The sequence below is a fragment of the Hippopotamus amphibius genome, chromosome 2 (genome assembly GCF_030028045.1).
Source record: "Hippopotamus amphibius kiboko isolate mHipAmp2 chromosome 2, mHipAmp2.hap2, whole genome shotgun sequence".
NCBI lineage: Eukaryota > Metazoa > Chordata > Mammalia > Artiodactyla > Hippopotamidae > Hippopotamus > Hippopotamus amphibius.
Window position 1 is genome coordinate 182,269,408 of NC_080187.1, and position 24,200 is coordinate 182,293,607.

Consider the following 24,200-nt stretch of genomic DNA (forward strand, 5'->3'; position numbering starts at 1 on the left):
ACCTTTTAGGCCATGTTGTGGGTTTTGTTTTGTGTCATAACAGCAATGTGACATGATTAAAGAATTTTAAATAAAAAAGGGAGTGATTAGATGTCTAGTTTGAAAAGTTACCTGTGTCAGCAAGGTGAAGAATAGATTGGAGAATTTGTTAGTAGTCTAGGCAAGAAGTGATGATTGCTTAGTGGCAGTGGATATAGAAAGAAATACAGTACTGCTCTCAGTGATTGATTGGATATTAGAGCTGCAGGAGATGACAATATCAAGGATTAATTTCTTCAACAGGTATTTATTGAGCAACAAAATAAAATGATACACATTGGACTCTCAATTGGACAGGAAAGAAAGCGAGGACAGCCAGGAACTAGTAAATACAGAGAATGCAGAGGGACAACAGGAACTGAGGTGGAGATGGATCAAGTGTGGTCAAAAGAGCAAGCTGGAAGGATAGATAGTAGGCTGTGGTCAGGGAGTGACATGTTCAAGTTAGTGATTTGGAAGTGATGTAGTTCCAGGTGATGGCATAATCTGGGCATGGCTTATGTATAGTGGCAAAGGTTGAAAAAGAGGAGGTTAGGGAATTGAGAGCTCAGAGTATTGGAAAGAATATACCTATGGACTTTGAAGAAACTCAGTATAATGGGAAAAAAAAAAGGAATGGAGAGGAAAACAGCGCAGGGAATATTGAAGAATGTCCAGGAGATTGATAGATGAAAAGCATGAGAGAACGAGGGTGACAGATCTGACTGACTCCCCCATTATCTCATAAATGTCTCCTGTTCTCTCCAGGCTCAGGCCAATCAGAATATGGGCAGAAGACCTAAATAGACATTTCTATTTTCTGCATCCGGAGAAAACCATAATTTGAAAAGATGCACCCCAGTGTTCACTGTGGCACTATTTGCAGTAGCCAAGACATGAAAGCAATCTAAATGGCCACAGACAGAGGAATGGATAAAGAAGATGTAGTGTATTTATACTCTGGAATATTACTCAGCCAAAAAAAAAAAAAAATGAAATAATGTCATTTGCGGCAACATGGTTGGACCTAGAGATTATCATACTAAGTGAAGTAAGCCAGACAGAGAAAGACAAGTACATCATATCACTTTTATGTGGAATCTTAAAAAAAAAAAAAGACACAAAAATGAACTTATATACGAAACAGAAATAGACACACAGGACATAGAAAACATACTTACGGTTACCAAAGGGAAAAGGGTTGGGGAGAGGGATAAATGAGTTTGGGATTAACATATACACACTACTGTATATAAAATAGGTAAACAAGGACCCACTGTATAGCACAAGGAACTATACTCACATTTTGTAATAACCTATCAGGGAAAGGAGTCTGAAAAAATATATATATATGTATGTGTATAACTGACTTACTTTGCTGTACACTTGAAACTAACACAACATTGTAAATCAACTATACTTCAATTAAAAAGCAACAATGGGGGAGCGGTGATATGGATGCTGTATTGGGAAGCAGGGAGGACAAAAACCCCACCATTTGACCTTGAGGCACTTAAGAGTAAAACACTCAAAGCTAGAGGTAGTGGGGATAAATCTTTCTGAGAAGGTGTTGACAGAGTAGGAGAATTGTTGTTTATGGATGGAACATAGTGAAGGGGTTTGGGAAGCAGGAAGAAGTGGAGAGCTGGACCAGGGGCAAGCCAGTAGGGTGGGTAAATGACAGGGTGAAAGAAAGGGTCTCATATTTTATATGTTGGCTGCTGAAAATAGAAAACAAAGTAAATTAGACCTTGGCTGTGTATTTGTGAAGGTTTGCCAGTGGCCCTACTGAACTGAAGATGTGGTTCAGCCAGATTAAAGTAGTGTCAGATCAGCAACTATGGTTCCAGTGTGTATGGTCCTGGGAGAATCTGGGCCTAGGGGAGGTGTCCCCAGTGTTTGGAATAGGAATAGCACTTTCCTAGTGAAATAAGAATTTATAGAACAAACTAAGCATGATAATACCTATCTTATAGGATATTGTGACAATTAAATGAGGTAATATACATAAAGCACATAGCACTGGCCTAAGATTAGTTTATAAATGTTAGTTGCTATTATGATTGTGATTGTTATTAGATATTCAGGTTTATTAAATGCATTTATCTTTTATTTTCATTTTTACGTATTTGATGAACTGAGGCATTAAGGATTGGGTATTCAGGATTTTGTATTTTTGGTGATTTAGTAAATTTTTGTTCAATTTTATAATTGGCATTTCAGTAAAAATAACTTACCACCAATAATATGAATTAGTTACATCTTTTCAAGAGCTTATGATTGTTGCATTATTGTAGAAATGAAAGCAAGTAGGGGGAAATAAGATGTTTACTATTAAGTCTCAATGAGAGGTGCTGTAAGACATGGTAGAAATGTAATACAGGATAACGGGCCTTGGCTGGAGGAGCAGAGGCTGGTCTAGTCCCAGCTGCCTTTACCTGGCTACATTACCTGGCCAGGTTATTTACTTTGTTTTCTTGTTAGTGTAGACAGAGTTCACATGCAACATTTGGGATCAAATCTGGATTTAAATCAAAGTGTCATCACTTATTTATCTTCTGATATTATCTTCTGCTTCTACAGAATTAGGTTAATACTAACTTCAAAGCATTGCTGTAAAGTGTAGATGAATTGTAATATTCATCTGGCCTGCTACCTAAGGCAAGTATCCTAACCCTGTTAAACCTTAATTTCTTAACTGCAAAATGAGGATTTGGAAATACTCACCCTTTGTGAGATATGACCAGAGAATTTAGAAAAAAATAAATGCAAATGGCCTTTAAATATATGAAAAGATGTATAGTCTTGCCATAAGAAAAAAGTAAATCAAAACGATATTGAGTATCAGATGGTCAAAAATCCAAATGTTTGACAACTTTGAGTTATGTGTAATGGATACTCTTCTACTTTACTGGTACAACCCTTGTATAGGAAAATTTAATAGTATCCAGCAAAGTTAAATATCCATTTACCCTTTGATCCAACAATCCCACCTCTAGGAATCTGCCCGAGATAGAAACTGGCAAAAATTTGCCCAGTTTTTTCTAATAGCAAAGCACTACAAAAGACCAAAATGTCCTTCACTGGGGGCATAGCAAATAAAATATGGTACATCCAGACAATGGAGTACTATACAACTATAAAAATGATTGAATAGTGTCTCTACAGATCTCTAGTATATATAAATAATATGTGTGTGTGTATATGTGTTTAAAAAAAGGAATAGAACAGTAGATAGTAGGCTGCCTTTTATCTAAAAAAGGAGTATATATGTGTGTGTGTGTATGTGTGTGTGTGTGTGTGTGTATGTTTATATTTATATTTAAGAACATTGTGGTTTGACAACCCCAGACTAATAAATATGGTTTCCTTTGAGGAAGGGAGGGAACGGAGTAGAGTGAACAGTATTAAGATTGCAAGATAGATTTGTCTGAATGTACCTTGTTTTGTTTTAGACTTTGAAATCATATACATGTTTCACATAATTATAAAGCAAAATTAAAATGAAATCAAAACAAAAAGACAAATCTTAAAAATTAAATCAAGGGGCTTCCTAGGTGGTGCAATGGTTAAGAATCCACCTGCCAATGCAGGGGACACGGGTTCAATCCCTGCTCCAGGAAGATCCCACATGCCATGGAGCAACTAAGCCTGTGCGCCACAAATATTGAGCCCATGTGCCCACGCGCCTAGAGCCCTTGCTGTGCAACAAGAGAAGCCACGGCAATGAGAAGCCTGCGCACCACAATTAAAAGTAGCCCCCACTCGCCGCAACTAAAAAAAAAGAATGCCTGCACACAGCAAAAAAAGACCCAACACAGCCAATAAAATAAATAAATTTATATTTAAAAAAAAATCAAAATAAAAAAATATCTATCAATATATTGAATGGGAGGTTTAATCACATGGAAAGGAATTGTTTTTCTATATATCCTTAAACTGGAATATATTCTAGAAATAAAAATATGAATTGTTTTCAGTAATTTTATTGTTAGTAATAATGCTGGTTTTTCTATTCTGAAACTATTTAATTTATGTTTATTTTTATATTTACTAGGATTCTGTAAATGTCATAAGAAACTATAATTTTCATTGTAAGAGAAAAATAGATAAAAATATAAAACAAAATAGGTAAAAACCTTACAATTCTAAATTTGAATTGGAAATAGCAGTGTGAACTCCTGATGTAAGGTGCAGATACAGTGACTAACCTTTACTACCAGACTGTGTGCTCTAAATACCATTGAAGAGAATCAGGGCTTCTTAGAGAAATGGCTGATTACAGGTATAGGGCAGGAACATATTGTCATAGAAAGCAAGGAAAACATTCCAAGAATTCTGGGGATAGGTTAAAGGACTTGTTGACTAACATGAATGGGCTCCCACTAATCAGAGATAGGACAATTTAAGTATCAAAAGAAAGATAACCACAATGGATTAAAACCCATCAAATGTGCTAAAACCTTTAAGTTAATAATGTGAGAAAAAAAAAAAGCTTAGTTACAGAAAGAATAAAAGTAGAAAACAGGTATCAAATTCAATTAATATATAAAAATGATTTGAAAATTTAAGGTTCTTCTCAAATACACTTTGTAGCAGTGTTTAAAAGTATAGAATTATAAAAGAAATGATTAAGGTTAAAATAATCTCATAGGTCCTTTTCAGCTTTAATTTTTTAAATTTAAAACTTGCATCTGAACAGATGATTGAACTTGGTGTGCCCCCCAAAAAATAATAAATAAATAAAATTAAAAAAACAAAACACTTGCATCTGTTCTTTTGCTATATTACTTTTTTCTTATTCTTGTAACTAGTATAGTTATTAGACTCAATTTGACTTTGTTATATGTAATATTTGTCTTAAAATTGGTTGATAATTTTACTAAAATATTTTAAAACAAAAAAGGTCAAATGTTAATTACATAGAGCAGAAATCAGCAAATTATTCCTATAACAGACTATATAGAAAAATTTTAGACTTTACTGGCCATACTGTCTTTGTTACAAATAAGGGAAAACAGCCAGAGAGAGTCTGTAAATGAATACATTTATTGGTTATGTTCCAATAATATTTTATTTGCAAAGACAGGCAGCAAACCTTGATTAAAAAGTATTAGGTGTCTAGAGGAAAACATAGGCAGAACACTCTATGACATACATCAAAGCAAGATCCTTTTGGACCCACCTCCTAGAATCATGGAAATAAAATCAAGAATAAACAAATGGGATCTCATGAAACTTAAAAGCTTTTGCACAGTGAAACCATAAACAAGACAAGAAGGCAACCCTCAGAATGGGAAAAAATAGTTGCCTATGAAACAACGGACAAAGGATTAACCTCCAAAATATACAAGCAGCTCATGCAGCTTCATACCAAAAAAGCAAATAACCCAATCACAAATGGGCGGAAGACCTAAATAGACATTTCTCCAAAGAAGAACTAGAGATGGCCAACAAACACATGAAAAGATGCTCAGCATCCCTAATCATCAGAGAAATGCAAGTCAAAGCCACAGTGAGGTATCACCTCACACCAATCAGAATGGCCATCATCACAAAATCTGGAAACAACAAGTGTTGGAGAGGGTGTGGAGAAAAGGGAACTCTCCTGCACTGTTGGTGGGACTGTAAGTTGGTACAGCCACTATGGAAAACAATTTGGAGGTTCCTTAAAAAACTACAAATAGAACTACCATATGATCCAGTAATCCCACTCCTGGGCATATACCCAAAGAAAACCATAATCTCAAAAGAAACATGTACCATAATGTTCGTTGCAGCACTCTTTACAATAGCCAGGACATGGAAGCAACCTAAATGCCCATCAACAAATGAATGGATAAAGAAGATGTGGCATATATATACAATGGAATATTACTCAGCTATAAAAAGGGATGAGATGGAGCTATATGTAATGAGATGGATAGACCTAGAGTCTGTCATACAGAGTGAAGTAAGTCAGAAAGAGAAAGACAAATATTGTATGCTAACTCACATATATGGAATCTAAAAATGGTACTGATGAACTCAGTGACAAGAACAAGGACGCAGGTGCAGAGAATGGACTGGAGAACTCGAGGTTTGGGAGGGGGCGGGGGCTGAAGGGGAAGCTGAGACGAAGCAAGAGAGTAGCACAGACATATATGTACTACCAACTGTAAAATAGATAGCCAGTGGGAAGTTGTTGTATAACAAAGGGAGTTCAACTCGAGGTCGGAAGATGCCTTAGACTACTGGGATGGAGAGGTTGGGGGGGACTCGAGGGAGGATGGGGGGGGAGTCAAGGGAGGGAGGGAATACGGGGATATGTGTATAAAAACAGATGATTGAACTTGGTGTACCCCCCAAAAATAATAAATAAATAAAATTTAAAAAAAAAGTATTAGGTGTATTAGGGGTTTGTTTATTTGTTTGTTTTAACCTTTTATATATTTTTTTCTAGGTATAAGGGACCACTGTTAGAAGAGCAAGCCCTTATGAAGGCAGCAGAGGGTGGACTATCTTCACCTGAATTTTCAGAGCTCTGTGTTTGGTTAGGCTCTCAAATAAAATCATTGTGCAACTTGGAAGAAAGTATCACTTCAGCTGGTATTGCCATTGAGTTTTGTTTACTTTTCTGTTTACTAGTAAAATGAAAGTATAGGTTATGATTTACAGTTTTATGTATAATGTGCTCACTGTAGAAAGAAAAGTCATTAATATGAAGAACTTCAATATGTGATTTAAATACTTTTGGATTAAATTTTGTATTAATTAATCCAAAATTGGTTCTTAAATTTATATAAAATTATAATTCTTGTTTATATGCTGTCTTAAACTTAGTATTAGTCTTCAGAAAAAGAGTCTGAATTTGGTTATTTAAAAAGTTTAATTTTGAATACTGCTTATTTTGAATTAAGGTGTTTTTTTCCTAAAGGATATGTAATTCCTAATTTGTATTACCAAACCTATAACTCAGGCTGTGGATTCACATAGGAATACGTTTATAAAAAACTCTTGTACTAGCTCACAAGGTTTGTTTAATTCATCACTATATTGGTAGCTGGAGTTCTTGTGGGTCTTTGGTAGAATTTCAAATAGTGTAATAAAATGAAAAATAAAAATTTATTGGGCATTTGCTAGGAGACAAAGTAGCCTTCCCTTCTGATGCCATCCTTACTTTTAAATTGTTTTTTTCCTTGCCAAATCTAAAAGAATTCACTTGAAGCAAAGTAAAATAAGCTGAATTCAGAACTTATGACACAAGTTCCCACATAATTACATTATGAAAGAAAGATAAGTGCTGAGGCTTAATTAGATGATTGCATTTATTATCTGAATCCATAGAAATACAATAGAAATGGATCATTTGCTCCAAAGCCAATTAATAATTATAGCCATATTCTTTTAATATTTTAGTTACTAACATAAAATATTTCCATTTTATCTGCTTGTTGGAAGATACTTATCAGATTTAAATATAAAAATGTTTATAATTTCATGATTAGATACTTATATTCTTGAACTTAAGTGTTACTTTGTACATGTAGAAATATGTCTACATGTAGAAATAGGACTTCTACCTGAGCTTTTGGGGTCACACATTTAAGGATTTAAGTCAAAGTGAAAATTTAGAATTGAATATAAAATTAAAATCAACTAGTGGTAGATTTGATGGTATCAGATTACATAGTAAATATTTAGTAACTGTTTCGTGCCTATTCTTTTTTAAAGGAAGAGATGATCTAGAAAGCTTCCAGCTTGAGATAAGTGGCTTTTTAAAAGAAATGGCGTGTCCATATTCTGTACTCATATCAGGAGATATTAAAGACCGTTTAAAAAAGAAGGATGACTGTCTGAAACTTCTGCGTAAGTTATGTTTCTCTGAACAATTTAAATGCATGTGTTTGATCTGGTTTGTGTCATTTTCAAGTCAAGATTTATAAACTTTAATGAAGCATTAGACATTTTGTTTATTAGAAAATTTTTAATATTTGGCTTAAAATATGAAACTGACTCAGCTATTTTTATAAATGTAGTATAAATTCTACTAATACACTCTAAGGTTTCTAACACTTATGATTTATTTGGCCAATATAGAATGCCCTATGTTTTTGACTTATATAGTACTTTAGTAAGTTTTCCTTTACTTAATTCATCACTTTACATTTATGACTAGTTGGCTAAAGTGATCTCCAAAGTCCTATTTAATCTTAAAACTGTGAAACTAGGCTGCTAAACAGATTATTAGATGATAGGCACTGAATGATGGTTCAAAAATATTGGGTTGGCCAAAAAGTTCATTCCTTTTTTTTCTGTAACATCTTATGGAAAAACTTGAACAAAGTTTTTGGCCAATGCAGTATTTATTCATCATGTTCTACTGTAGCAGAAACTGCTCTAAGCATTAGGGATATATCAGTTTAAAAACAATTGTGCTCTTGTGCAACTTGAATTCTAGTGATCGTGGCCTATTTTCATCAGGGTGAATTTGGAGTACAGATTACCCTATATCTAAGCAATTACTATAAATAACATCCACTTATTTATATTGGGGCCCTTAAATTTTTTTTTAGTTTAATTTCATGCTGTTTTGAAAGTTCTACACGTGAGCTTTTGAAAGAATTTTTCGAACATCTTCTGTTGAAGATTTTTATTATTTTAGGTTGTACCATTTATAGAAAGATGCATGTGATATATTCCTCTATGCTCTAGTGTTAAAATGTTAGTTTCATTAGAGCAGAAATCATGTTTATGTGTTTAACTAGTGGTGGTGATGGAAGTGTTGACATTTGAATTATTTTGTGTGTGTTGGGGAGGATAAAAATTATGTGCCCTTCCCCCCATTTCTTACACTATTTCCTCGCCTTCCTCCCATTCATTGTGAGTCACTGATTTAATGAACCGTGTTATTAATGGAAGGTCACAGTAACCCTTAAGTGTATTGGGACAAAAAAGAAGCTAAGAAGCACTGGTCATGAGGAACTTGCATACTGTTTATGTTAGTCAGTGAGAACTATGTAAATCATCATGTTTCCCTTTTTGCCTTTGCTTCTGAGAAGCTCGGTGATAATGATAAGTTTCTGGTCCAAGTAAAAGTAAAGAGGAGATATAAGAGAGGTTGGTATAGTTTTTTCTGATTATAAAAATACATGCTTGGAAGGTGGGGTGAAATGGGGAATTAGTGTTAAATGAGTACAGAGTTTCAGTTGAGGAAGATGAGAAAGTTCTGGAAATGGATGGTGGTGATGGTTATACAATGGTGTGAATGCACTGAATGCCACTGTACACTTAAAAATAGAATGGTAAATTTTGTTACATGTTGAAAAATTACACGCACATCATAGAAATCTTACAAAGTAGACAAATATGTAAAGAAGAAAATAATTTATAATTTAACTCTCCAGAGAGGATCATGAATAACTTTTAAGTATATTTCCTTTTCCTTCTCTTTTTCCTTTGTACACACACATTTAAATAAGATTGAGATCTGTTATGGATCTGGTTCCTGCTCTATCTTCTTCATTTAATATGTTGTGAGCATTTTCCCATCACTTAGTATTTTTTGAAAAAATAATTTAAATTGGCTACATAACATTCTATGCTATGGACATTTTTATTTAATAGATTTCAAGTTTGGGGGTATTTGGATTTTTTTTTCTATTTTAATTTCTTTGTTCATATTTTGGTTACTTTTACTTAGACAAAGATTATGAACATTAAAAAAAAAATCTTTGGTCTAGATATATAATGCCATATTTTGCTCCAGAAAGGTTATACCAATTCATGGTCTTACCAGCATTTATTTCATCTTTAGTTTGACTACCTTTAAAACATACTGATATAAGCTTTTTCATGGTCTTCTTAGAATTGTTTGCAATGTGTGTAAAATAAAAAGGGCCAAATTCCTTACTATGTAGAGAGCTTTTATAAAGATAAAAACTCATTGGAAAAATATCAAAAGTACATCAAGCATGAAAAGGCATTCTATAGAAAAAAGTTTTTTAAAAATTGCTTCTGGGGCTTCCTAGGTGGTGCAGTGTTTAAGAATCTGCCTGCCAGTGCAGGGGACACGGGTTCGATCCCTGCTCCAGGAAGATCCCATGTGCCATGGAGCAACTAAGCCCGTGCACCACAACTATTGAGCCTGTGCTTTAGAGCCCATGTGCCCCAACTATTGAGCCTGCGCTTTAGAGCCCGTGAGCCACAACTATTAAGCCCATGTGCTGCAACTACTGAAGCCCACATGCCCAGAGCCTGTGCTCCACAACAAGAGAAGCCACGGCAATGAGGAGCCTGCACACCACAACGAAGAGTAGCCCCCACTCACCACAACTAAAGAAAGCCTGTGCACAGCAAAAAAAAAAAAAGACCCAACACGGCCAAAAAAATAAATAAATTTATTAAGAAAAAGAAAAATTGCTTCTGAACATGAAAAGATGCCCAGTATCACCCAAAGTTAAAGAGTTACCAAAAAAAAAAAAAAAGATATTTTTTCACTTACCAGGCTAGCAAATACCAGGAAAAAAAAATTACCAGTTTGGGGGAGTAAGCACTGTCATATACTTACAGGCATTAGTGTGGTGGGAGAATAATTAGTACAATCTTTTGGAAAGGCAAATTTTCAGTAGCAATTAAAATTCATCTGTCTTTTGACTTGGCAGTTCAGTGACTCAGAGTTCATACTAAGTGTACAAAGATACATGGAAAAGAATGTTCATTATGGCATTGTTGTAGTAGTTAAATAGGAATGGTACATCTTTGCGGAGATACCACTATATAGCCATTAGAATGAGACTAGATAAAATGTGTAAATATAGAATGATCTCAAAGATATATTGGTAAATAAAAAATATACAGAACATGTATAGTATGTTCTTGTTTCTATAAAAGAAATATAAGTGCATAGATAGTAGAAACATACATTAAATATACAGATACATACTGTGCCTAAAAAGATACCCAGGAAACTAATTCTGATTGCCTCTTGGGAGGGGGAATCTGAGGATCTGTGATGGGAAGAAGACTTTTCACTGTATTATTTTCCATCTGCGTGGATGAGCATTTTAAATACTAGGCTGAACTCTTGTTTGTACTGTTACATACAGCATGTTTCCATAGAACAAAGACTGACTTCAGGCATGGTTCTGTCCAAAATATAAATTTTTGAAGAACTGGTGGTCTGTTTCAATGAAGTTTTAAAATCAGAGTGACCCTGGCATAGTCCTCATAAGCAAAGTTTGATACATATTGGTCTTAGCTTTTTGTGGGTTCTTTAGACTATCACATGTAGATTATATGGAAAAATCTTAAATTAGTGGCTCTCAGTCCTCCCTGTCCATGAGAGTCACCTGGGTCTAAAACAACATAGATTCTGAAATCCTACTTCAGATCTACTGGTTCAGAATCTTTGAGGGTGGGACCCTGGCACTTGTACTTTTAAACAGTTTCTCAGATATTTTTCTCTGCTCAGCTGAAGTCGAAACTATTGTATTAAATTGTGTGTGTATAACTTTATCTAAAATAAAAACAAACCAACCCCCAATATCTTAACTGTGCTGTTGTGAAAGGTAATTTTAAAAAAGACTATAATGACTTAAGATAATTTTTTGCTTTCCAAAATGAGATTTTTTTTACTGTTTTTTTTTAATGTAGTTCATGTAAAATGTTAGTTTCAGGTGTAGCACATAGTGATTTGACATTTGCATACATTTTGAAATGGTCACCGTGATAAGTTTAGTAATCACCTGTCCTTATGCAAAGTTATTATAATATTATTGACCATATTCTTTATATTGTATATTACATCCCCATGGCTTATTTCTTTTCTAAGAGGAGGTTTGTACCTTCACCTGTTATACCTGCACCCTCACACCTCTCCTTTCTGGCAACTACGCATTTGTTCTTTGCATATATGAGTCTGTTTCCATTTTGTTTTGTTTTTTCCATGTAAAATTTTTGAATAATTTTTATTTATTTAAAAAATTATTTAGCTGTGCCAGGTCTTAGATGCAGCGTGCAGGATCTTTAGTTGCAGCATATGGGATTGTTAGTTGTGGCATGCGGGATCTAGTTTCCTGACCAGGGATCGAAGCTGGGCCCCCAGCATTGGGAGTACAGAGTCTGAACCACTGGACCACCAGGGAAGTCCCTGAATAATTTTTAAAAATATGGCTGTTGAAAGGATGAAATAAAATGGTGACAATGAAAGGACTTGTCAACAGTCTGGAGTAGTCTGTCTTAAAGGCAAACAGTTTTTCAAATTGCTCTGTCTGCTTATAGATCAGTTAAAGTTATACATTCTCCCCTGGCTTGAGCTATGTATATAAGAGAGAGAATACTTTATCAGTCTTACACATTCTTAAACATTGAAAAATTATTGATTTACTGGTGGGTCTCTCTTACTAGACTTTAAACTCTTTGCAGGGAGGCACTATTTTAAAAAAAAGTTTCCTTCAGCTCTCTTTATTATTTCTTTTTGTGATAACACTACTTATTGTAAGATTTATCCTCTTAGCAAATTAAGTATACAATAGTGTTGTTAAATATAGGCACTATAATGTAAAATAGATCTCTAAGACTAATTCATCTTATATAACCAATATATATCAAACTTTGCTTATGAGGACTATGCCAGGGTCCCTCTGATTTTTTTTTAATACATCTTTATTAGAGTATAATTGCTTTACAATGTTGTGTTAGTTTCTGCTGTACAACAAAGTGAGTCAGCTATATGTATATGTATGTCCCCATATCTCCTTCCTTTTGAGTCTCCCTCCCACCCTCCCTATCCTATCCCATCCCTCTAGGTCCTCACAAAGGACTGAGCTTATCTCCCTGTGTATGCAGCAGCTTCCCAGTAGCTGTCTATTTTACATTTGGTGATGTATATATGTCAGCGCTACTATCTCACTATGTCCCAGCCTCCCCTTCCCCGCCGTAGCCTCTAGTCTGTTCTCTACATGTGTCTTTATTCCTGCTCTGCCACTATGTTCACCCTCTGATTTTAAAACTTCAATAAAACAGATCACCAGTTCTTTAGAAATTTATATTTAACAAACGTAAAATTTGTGTTTAACTAAACTCCCTGTTTCCTCCTCCCCCAGCCTGGCAACCACCATTCTACTTTGTACTTTAGGAGTTTGACTGTTTTAGATTCCTCATAAAAGTGATATCATTAGTATTTGTCATTTTGCATCTGGCTTATTTCACTTTGCACAGTGTTCTCCAGTTTCATCCATGTTGTCACAAATGGCTGGATTTCCTTCTTTTTTAAAGCTGGATAATATTCCATTGTATACGCATACCACATTTTCTTTATCCATCCATCTGTTGAAGGACTCTTAGGTTGTTTCAGTATCTTGGCTATTATGAACAATGGAGCAGTGAATATAGTAGTGAAGATCTCTTTGAGATTCTGATTACAGCTCCTTTGGATATATACCCAGAAGTGGGATTTTTAAAGTGTTCTTGTGCATTTTAACATTATTTGTTTTTTCTTTTTCTTATTATAGTATTTTTAAGTACAGAGCTTCAAGCTTTACAGATATTACAGAACAAGAAACGTAAAAATTCTCAATTAGATAAAAATAGTGAAATTTATCAGGAAGTTCAAGCTATCTGCGATACCCTTGGTGTTCCCAAGTCAACAACTTCTGACATTCCACTTATGCTAAGCCAAGTGGAGTCAAAGGTATTGTATTTATTTTTCATTTCCCCCAAATTCAGTTAAATGCTAACATGTAAATGTTGTATTAAAAATGAAAATACAGTTGACCCTTGAACAATGTGGGGGGATTGGGGGTGCTGACCCTCTTTAGAGTCTGTAATTAACATACCACTTCACAGTTGGTCCTCTGTATCTATGGTTTATATTCGTAAATTCAGCCACCTGTGGATTGGAGAGTACTATAATTTTATTTAGTGAAAAAAATTCACGTATAAGTGGACCAACACGGTTCAAACCCATGTTGTTTAAGTCAACTGTATTTCCTTTAAGTGAAAGATATACGTTGTGTTTAAAGAGACATTTATCTTGATGTAAACTAAATTCTGGATTTGGAGTTAGTATGCATGTGACCTTATTTGTCTATAGCTAATATTCAGGAATCAGATCTTAGTGAGTGCTAGGCTTTGTGAAAGTTTGCCCTGATAGAAATCTCTTTGCAAATTTAAGGGTCCCTTTTCCAAACAAGGTTGTATTATAGTATAATGAAAGAAGTAGAGTTATCCTACAAAATCAAAGGCAAACTAAATTTCTTTTTAATGGATGTTGTTATTAGTATTGCAATGTGGTTATCTTTGGCAGTGAGCAAAGAAATACACAATTTCTGGTAGATAAGTGTTTATTAAATGTTTGTTGTATAGTGAATAAATGAATGTGTACCCTGATGCAGTAGTTACAAAACTAAAAACTGTGTACCTCTAGCTTTTTGAAATTTTTTTTCAATTATTAAACTGTCCTTGTTCCTAGTCAAGCCATAAATTAGAGAGAATGCTACTCTCAGACCAAATTCTGGCCTAATTCCTAGGTTTTGTAGGAGTCCTCTAGGGGAATAATAAAGAATTCATTTTTAAAGGAAAAGAAAATTCTCACCCTCAAGAGTAGGTCTAAAACTCTGTTTTTAGACATGCTATCTTAAACTAAATTACTGAATAAACTACTCTTTTGCATTGATAATTTATGAACTGAAAAAAAAGGTTTGTCTTAATGAATGTAAGAGAATTTTAGTATCAAGATGAAAACAGTATTAAAACCTTTTTTTCCCCCTAGAACTTGCAAAGCAAAGAATAAGCCTATGAATCCCAGCTCAGAAAATAATAAAGCTCAGAATAATCCCAGCTCAGAAACATTGTTCCAGAGTTAATAAATTGTTCTTCATAAATTTTTTCTCTGGATTAAGAATGACCTAGGGTTGGCTAAATTACCTGGGGCTATTTCAAATTGAGACAGATTTCTAGACTTTTCCTGATCTCCCAGTGCTTCCACATATTGATCCCAGAGAGGCTTTTTCCTTTTATGAGTTTCAGTTAGTATTTAAAAATATCCCCAAATATGTTTTCCCTCCTTAAAGCAGGCTGTAATGGCTATATTCAAGTGCTGGCAGGCTAATTATGAGGTAGTAGTTACTATGGCCATCGTGGCTAACTGTTTACCTAAAAGGACTTCCTTCTCCATTCAGTTCCTATCAAAAAAAAAATTTCCATATTTTCTTCTACGTGTGATATGTCCAGGAGACACTTCATCACCATTGGGGAGGAAATTTATCATTTTTTAGCTTGAAGCTGTTCAAATGTAAATCTAAAGTACTTATAGTAGTATTCGCAGCAAGCATGTAGCATCTACTGTGCTAAATGTTTATATATAATAACTCATTGCATTCTTACATCACCTATAATGAATTAGGTAGTAGTATTATTTATAACAGCCATTTGAGAAAATTGAGGTACTGAAAGATTTAATAAATTAGACAAGCAAGTTTCTAAGTAGTAGTGGGAGACTGGAGTTTTGAACCCAGGTGATCAACCTCCAGAGACTGCTCTTAACTTCATCTCTGTCACAAGTAATTCTCAAATTTATTAAAACTGTTATCTAATGTTGAAATACAGGGAATGTGATTATAGGTAAGAAACTATAAGCATGCAGTCAGTCCCTCTTGAATAAGGGATTATGACTAAAACTTTTAGTAGCATATGAAATATAAAAACTGAAGACATTTACAATAGTGAGGAATCTACAGAAATGATATGTTTTAAGAAAATAAGCTAATAATTCTTTGCAATATGTAAGAATAGTATCAGTAGTCACTTGTAGTGGTAGATTTACTGTGATGCTAGTAAAGCATAATCTTTGGGACTCCTCATTTGCACAAGTTCTTTCTAAGCTCATTTTTCAAAAACAGCTTTCTCAAAATATAAGTTAAGTGCCATAAAATTTGCCCATCTAAAGTGTACGATTCAGTGGATTTTAGTATATTTACAGAGTACAACATGATCAAAATCTAATTTTAGAACATTTCCACCACCCTAAAAAGAAACCATGTGCCTACTTACAGTCACTTCCCATTGCCACCACTAGTTTCCAAGCTCCTTTTGTGTTCATAATTCTCAATTCTTTTTTTTAAAAGAGGTCCCCCAACATTAAATAAGCTTCATATTCCTCAAAATGTGAACTCTTCATGATTATTTTCTCTAGTTACATTATAACTAAGCAACTGCAAATATTTCATCCTGTTTGAATGGCCACTGATATTGCTAAAACAAAAGCGAATGTTTCAATCCTGTTCACCAAAATAAAAATGTTTCAAGTAGTTCAAATCAGCGGCTTTGCAAAAGTAATGAAATGTGTATGTAGTGACTAATTGAGAGGGCTTGCTCTCCTGTGTTGTCTTGCTGAACAATGGTAGGTGTACAAAATATTTGAGTAAAACCAACATACTCAGAAAAGGTTTTGGTGTCCCTTTTGAGAATTTGTCAGGATGTAAGAGTGTGCCATCTTAAGGAGAAACTCTGAATTTATTTCATATAAAAAATATAGATTCTTATAATAAAACCTGTTAGTAGCCACTTTAGTTGTCCATGTTACATTATTTCTTACTCTGGAAAATGTGTGCTATAGCTTGAATTACTGTAACTAATGCTTCTTTGAGAAAGAAACTTTGTTTTGTAGTGATATTCTTTCCTAGTATATTTTAATTATTTCTCTTTAACATTTTATTAATTCTCTAGCATTCAAAGCATTTTAAGCAAGATTAAGATTGTTTTAAATTAGGGATGTACATTTTCACAATCTCTTATGTTTAATTTTAGGTGAAAGATATTCTTTCAAAAGTCCAGAAAAATCATGTGGGAAAACCACTGCTGAAAATCGATTTAAATCTGGAGCAGGCGGTAAGCCACCCCCTGTTTTTTGTTTTATGTAATTAAATTAGTTAATATGACTTAATTTTTCAAATGGACATCTAGATTTTACAGTGTGTAGCGTGCATTTTTTTATATTGGAGAATTAAAATGGCTTGATATTCTAGAGCAGTAGATCCTAACATTTCTTCACTCAGATTATTAATTACAAAAAAAATTCCTGGCCAAAAGTATTTATAGTGCCTAATATGTTAGCATAGTTGTAAGTTGAAAGTGTAGTAGCTCTATGCCAACAAGATGGGAAGTTGTTAGTATTTTCTTTCCTTATTGGTCCAGACTACTTTGCAAGTAGACGTTTTACTTAAATTAACACGTTTGATTGAAGATCAGGTAAACTCTACCAATTGTAGAGTTTAACTTGTGTGTTTAATATCTTCTGAGTATCATAAATGTTCTATCAGATATCTTTATTATTTAAATAATTGACTGTAACATCTCATGGGATCAGAAAATGACCATCAAGTACCATCTTGTGAATTAGTAGGAAGTATTGACCATAACTCTCAGATTTCTTTTCTGTGCATAATGAGTCTAAAGGTTATGAATTTTGTTTCCAAATTCTTTAGGAACAACTGGAGAGAATCAATGATGCTCTTTCCTGTGAATATGAGTGCCGCCGGCGAATGCTGATGAAACGATTAGATGTAACAGTGCAGTCTTTTGGATGGTCTGATAGAGCAAAGGTAAGGCTGTTTTCCTATTTCTGTCCTGTAGGTGGTACTCTGTGACAGCTCTTCAGGCTTTCCTGTCTTACATAAGGATGCTGCATTTGCACTTTATTGCTCTATCCAAACCTCTTGCCCAGGCCAACTACTGGTCTTAAATAATGATCTTGGTCTTGTATAAATCCCTGTTTGCAAATATCTTAATTTCTCCCCATATCTTTCAGTTATTTAAAACACATAGATGTTATGATTTATGCCAGGATATACATAAAAGAAGGCATCGTATGTGGTAGTGAGATAGATATAGTGAGCAACTGGTCAAGAAAGAAGGATTTAGGAATAAATCAGGTAGCACTGATGCCCGAACAAATCTTCTTAAAGGTGTCTTGAGGCTGTGGACTGTGTTCCAGTTGAAGAGGGGGTTGGAGGGTGGGTGGGGGGCATTCCCAAATATGAATCTCTTCAGATAGTTTTCTAGAGAGCTGTTACCCATCATTCCCATTTTATGCCTTTAATCTGTACTCAGGCTTCGTCTGGGATCCTCCCACCCTACCCTGCATCACAGTCTGGAATTGCTCCAGACAGTAAGCTGGGACAATTATAGGAAAACATTTGTTTCCCGTTTGAGGGATCATTGTCGTGTGCTCTTTGATGTCCAGTGTGTGAAAATCACTGGTTCACATGGGTTGTCCAGTTTTTCAGGTTGTTTCAGGTTGGAGGGTAAATCCGTGCCTGTTATTCTCAGATGTTATTATTGCATTCTTTGGATTAACTTTGGTTCTGCTTACTGTCTGCTGAGGGCTTCACCTGTTGTCTCGGCTCTGAGGTCGTCTCTCTCCAGTAGTGCCCCACATTCTATGGCTGCTGTAACAAATTACCGCAGACTTAGTGGTTTAAATAATATATATTTATTCTCTTACAGGTCTAGAGATTAGAAGTTCTAAAATGAAGGTATTGGCAGGGTTACATTCCTCCCGGACACTTCAAGGGAGAATCTGTTTCCTTGCATTTCCTAGCTTCCAGCTTTACCACAGCTCTTGACCTCATCTACATCTTCAGAGTCAACAGTGTAGGATCTTCCAGTCTTTCTCTTTCTGCTTCCACTGTCACATGCCTTCTCCTGTCTCTCTCTTATCAGGATCCTTGTGATTACACTGAGCCCCCCCCAGATAATCCATCTCAAGATACCTAACTTAACTTGTATCTGTATCTGCAAGGTGACATATTCACAGGTTCCAGGGGTTAGGATGTGGAGATCTCTGGGGAGCCATTCTGTTTACCAGGTATCTTATCTTCTAATTGGATTTCATTTTTTTCCTGGATTGTGTTTCTTTATCATATGCTGCTGCTGCTTTTTTTTCTTTTTTCTTTTTTTTCTCTTCTTAAATATACTTTTTAAAAATCAGGTATTCTAATGAGTCCTCTTTTTTGTATACTTTCCCTTTTTTTTTTTTTTTTTTTTATACTTTCCCTCTTAAAAGCTTGTATCCTTCTATTGCAATTTGGGCTGTTTGGATGCCTATCCTTGGCTACTTCACTATTTCCTGGGTCGCATGGCCTCCTCATTCATTGTTTATTCCCTCAATCTGCCAGAGTAAATCCACAAATAACTTCCTTACAAAGGGTGCATAGGAGTGATTTTTTTGAATCCTTGCTTTCTGAAAATAGTTTATTCTGCTACCATATTTGATTGATAGTTTGGGTAAATATAAAATTCTAGGTGGAAAACATTTTTCTCTAAGAATATTGAAGGCATTGCTTCATTGTTTTCTAGCATGTAGTGTTGCTGTGTTGAGAAACCTGATGCCATTCTCTGTCCTTTTGGATGACCTTTTTTTTTTGTCTGGGAGCTTTTGGACTCTTCTCTATCCTTGGGGTTCTGAAATTTCACAGCCTATGTCAGTCTGGGTCTTTTTGAATTCATTGTGCTAAATATTAGGTGGGCCTTTCAGTCTATAGACTCTAAGTGTTTATATTTCTCTGTATTAATTTCTTCCCTTTTGTTTTCTGAAACTCTTATTCAGATGTTAGACCTCCTGGATAGATCCACTTAAATTGCTTTATTTTTTTTCTCATTTTCTGTCTCTTTTCCTTTTTGATTCACTTTCATGGAAATGTCCTCAATTTTACTTTGTGCTTGGCATTAAGTTTTTTTTCTGCCATCATTTTTTCATTTCCAGGAATTCTTTTTGCTTAAGTTTTCCTTTGTGTGTGTGTGTGTGTGTGTGTGTGTGTTTTCCCCCTTGTTTTATGAACGTGCCATCTTCTTAAATGGGGATGAAAAATTTTTTTTGGAAGGTGTTTTTTTCCCCCTTTAATTATCTCTATCTCTTCCAGGGCAATTATTGGTTTTTTTTTCTTGGTCTCTCTTTTGTGGTGGCTTTCTTCAAATCATGATGGTCCTTCATTGTCCATATTTAAGAGAAGACACTGAAAAACTTATTGGGAACTATAGTCATTGATAAGGATTGTTGACATCAGGCTTTGGAACTGGCCACTGTGCTGTGGAAATTCCTAATGCTCTCTTATAGATGTCTTTTCTCTATAGCTGCTCACTTTTGCAAGAGGGGAAGCCTCATTTTTTTCATACATTATTCTCCTTTGGCCAGGGGAGGAGGAGTGGCAGCATGGCACCAGGGGTTGGAGGAATAGACTGTTCCACACATAGACTGAGTTAATCCCTATTTTTGGCTCCTGATTTCATTTTCTGAGATGTTGATTCCCTTCTTACCTGTATTCCTATTTTCCATTCTCTTTATTGTAGTACATGTGTACTTTTAAAAATATATATATATATATAACTTAATGTGTTTAATCTGACTCATTTACCTAGAAATACTCCCTTATGTATTATACATAGAGTCTCCTTCCAAACACTTGGCAGACAGATGTAAAAAAATTTAGTTTTTGGTGAAAACTATTATTATTTCACAGAAAAATTTTTTTTAGCATAGTAATAGAATAGCTGTAAGGGAGAGCTGAGGACTGTCATTTATGTATTTTCTTTCAATAAAATTTATTTAGCACCTCACATGGGTCAAGCACTATGATGTACCTGGTTCTGGATGAGCATCTCAGCACCCTATATGATTAGGTATAGGACATTTTTAGAAGATTTCACTATCTGTAAAATCTAATCAACTTCTCAGAAGGTTAAAACCTGTTTCTCTTCTGCATGCGCACCAGGTAACTCCAGACGTGTTGTGTGTCCACATCATTGAAGTGACCATTGTATGCCAGAAACCCAGATGCTCTGAGAGCTCTGAGTTACCAGAGAAGTGGGTGACATGATTGTTGACCTAAAGAAAAGGAATAGAATTTAGATGTGTGGGAGGTACCAGTTTTACTGACCTCTGGAAACTTTTTAAAGGTTGTTTACATGTTGGCTCTCCAGTTTAATCTGCTCAAATTATAATGAGAAACAGGAGTGTAGGAATGTAATGAAAATTGTGAAAGGTAGTGCATTAAAAGTATCTTAACATACTAAATTGAAGGATGTTTTCAATGTTGGCCTTAAGCTTACAGAGGAATCCAAACAAATGAGTTTTGACGTGTTCTTTTTATTTTGAACATCCAGAGTGGCCCGGACTAGCCTTAAACTTAGAGATTTTGAGAAAATACCCTTTAGGAAGTATCTTTATCTCATCTTGGTCTTTAATTCACCATGTTTTAGGAGATTGTGCTTTTGTTCTTTTTTTCCTTAGTCTAGAAGACTTTTAGAATATTTTTTGGTCAAATTTTGGCCTTTCATGTCATCATTTTCAATTGATTATATGAATATATGCATTTATACTGTTTTCTTGTTGAATTTAATATCTTTATCTTATTTTCCCTTTTTTGTGGCTGTCACCTCCCTTCTCTGGCACTCACTATTATAACCTACTTTCTGTCTCTCTGGATTTGCCTGATCTGGATATTTCATATATATAAGGAATTATACAGGATGTGGTTTTTTTTTTATCTCTGCCTTCTTAGCATAATGCTTTCAACTTTCATCCGTGTTGTCCTACATAATTGCACAATCAGCCCTCCGTGTCCACAGATGTGAAACCCGTAGATTCCTAAATGGAGATTTAATCTGTCAGAGGTTATGACTCTTAATGCTCTTATTTGACATGACCACATTGTTTTTTTAGAAAGTTTGTATGAATTTAAGTTCCTGTAAGTAGGGAAAATGAAATTTTGCCTTGATAAATTGAGAATATTATCAATTTATGGCTAACTTGATTGTTAAAAAAGACAAAATTGTTTTAATTTGTATATTTTTATTATTGATAAAGTTGAACTTTTTTTCATAGGCGTATTAGTCATTTGAATTTCCTCTTTTTTGAAATTTCTATGTGTGTCTTGTCTTTTTTGCCCCCTTAAGGTCCTCCTGTTTTCCTTCTGATTGAGCTTTTATATATTAAGGAAGTTAGCTAGTTGCTTTATTTGTTGAAAATATTTTCCCCAGTGATCTTTTGTTTTATGTCTTTTGATGTGCAGAAATTTTTGTCTTCATAATATTAGTTAAGTTTTTCAGTTTAAAATGAAACTTTAAAGAATGAACTCTTTTAAAAATTTTTAATTAATTTTTTTACTGAGTGTAGTTGATTTACAGTGTTATGTTAGTTTCTGCTGTACAGCAAAGTGAGTTGGTTATACATATACCCACTCTTTTTTATATTCTGTTCCCGTATAGGTCATTACAGAGTATCGAATAGAGTTCCCTGAGCCATACAGTAGGTTCTTATTAGTTATCTATTTTAAATATAGTAGTGTGTGTATGTCAATTCCAATCTCCCAGTTTATCCCTCTTCCCCTCCCTTCCCCCTTGGTAACCATAAGTTTGTTTTCTACATCTGCAACTCTATTTCTGTTTTGTAAATAGGCTCATTTGTACGATTTTTTTAGATTCTGCATATAAGCAATATCATATGATATTTGTCTTTCCCTGTCTGACTTACTTCACTTAGTACGATAATCTCTAGGTCCATCCATGTTGCTGCAAATGGCATTATTTTGTTCTTTTTTATGACTAATATTCCATTGTATATATGTACCACACCTCCTTTATCCATTCCTCTTTCAGTGGACATTTAGGTTGCTTCCATGTCCTGGCTATTGTAAACAGTGCTGCAGTGAACACTGGGGTGTATGTATCCTTTTGAATTATTTTTCTCTGGATATATGCCCAGGAGTGGGATTGTAGGGTCATGTGGTAGCTCTGCTTTTAGTTTTAAAGGAATCTCCATACTGTTCTCCATAGTGGCTGTACCAATTTACATTCCCACCAACAGTGCAGGAGGGTTCCCTTTTCTCCACACCCTCTCCAGCATTTATTGTTTGTAGATTTTTTGATGATGGCCATTCTAACCAGTGTGAGGTGATACCTCGTTGTAGTTTTGATTTGCATTTCTCTGATAATTAGCGATGTTGAGTATCTTTTCACATGCTTTTTAGCCATCTGTATGTTTTATTTGGAGAAATGTTTGTTTAGCTCTTACACCCATTTTTTTGATTGGGTTTTTTGTTTTTTTGATATTGAGTTGCATGAGCTGTTTATATGTTTTGGAGAGTAATCCCTTGTCAGTTGCTTCATTTGCAAATATTTTCTCCCGTTGTGTGGGTTTTCTTTTCATTTTGTTGATGATTTCCTTTGCTGTGCAAAAGCTTTTAAGTTTAATTAGGTCCCATTTATTTTTGTTTTTATTTTCATTACTGTTGGAGGTGGATCAAAAGAGATCTTGCTGTGATTTATGTCCGAGAGTGTTCTGCCTATGTTTTCCTCTAAGAGTTTTATAGTATTTAGTCTTACAATTAGGTCTTTAATCTATTTTGAGTTTATTTTTGCGTAAGGTGTTAGAGAATGTTCTAATTTCATTCTTTCACATGTAGCTGTCTAGTTTTCCCAGCACCACTTATTGAAGTGACTGTCTTTTCTCCATTGTATATTCTTGCCTCCTTTATCATAGATTAGGTGCATGGATTTATCTCTGGGCCTTCTATCCTTTTCCATTAATTTATCTTTCTGTGTTTGTGCCAGTACCATACTGTTTTCATTACTGTAGCTTTGTAGGATAGTCTGAAGTCAGGGAGCCTGATTCTTCCAGCTCCATTTTTCTCTCTCAAGATTGCCTTGACTATTCGTAGTTTTTTGTTTGTTCATACAATTTGTAAAATTTTTTATTCTAAAGATCTTTAGACTAACATGCAAACTTTAACAACAATACCTTAGCATCTTACGGGATGATCCTTGCACTCCCTGGAGCATGCAGTTTGCAGAGGCTTGCCAAATTAATCTGGTGTCCCTTGCCTCCTCTCCTGGATTGTGTTATCCGACAAACCCTTATTATGGGTGAGGAAGAAAACTATGTGAAAAAGAGAACTGTGTTTCATGTATATTGAAGTTCCAGTATGTAATGTGGTGCCTCAGACTCAGTGGGAGAGTTCAGTCCAAAGGATGATTTGTGAAAACCTACAAAACAAGTCAACGTTGAGACAAAAAATCTAGACCTTTAAAAAAAAAATTTTTTTTTTGTTCTAATTCTGTGAAAAATGCTATTGGTAATTTGATAGGGATTGCATTGAATCTGTAGATTACTTTGGGTAGTATAGTCATTTTGACAATATTGATTC

At 34.6% G+C, this 24,200-nt stretch overlaps 1 protein-coding gene across 1 annotated transcript in view; it reads left to right on the forward strand.

Annotated features, from left to right (window-relative positions):
• The window catches only part of FAM98B (family with sequence similarity 98 member B), a 34,831-nt gene that overhangs the window by 3,623 nt on the left and 7,008 nt on the right, over window positions 1-24,200 (forward strand). The window contains exons 2-6 of the mRNA XM_057721618.1: window positions 6,461-6,606; window positions 7,732-7,866; window positions 13,512-13,690; window positions 16,807-16,887; window positions 17,484-17,600. Coding sequence (XP_057577601.1) covers window positions 6,461-6,606; window positions 7,732-7,866; window positions 13,512-13,690; window positions 16,807-16,887; window positions 17,484-17,600 — 658 coding nt within the window. The remainder of the gene's footprint in view (window positions 1-6,460; window positions 6,607-7,731; window positions 7,867-13,511; window positions 13,691-16,806; window positions 16,888-17,483; window positions 17,601-24,200) is intronic.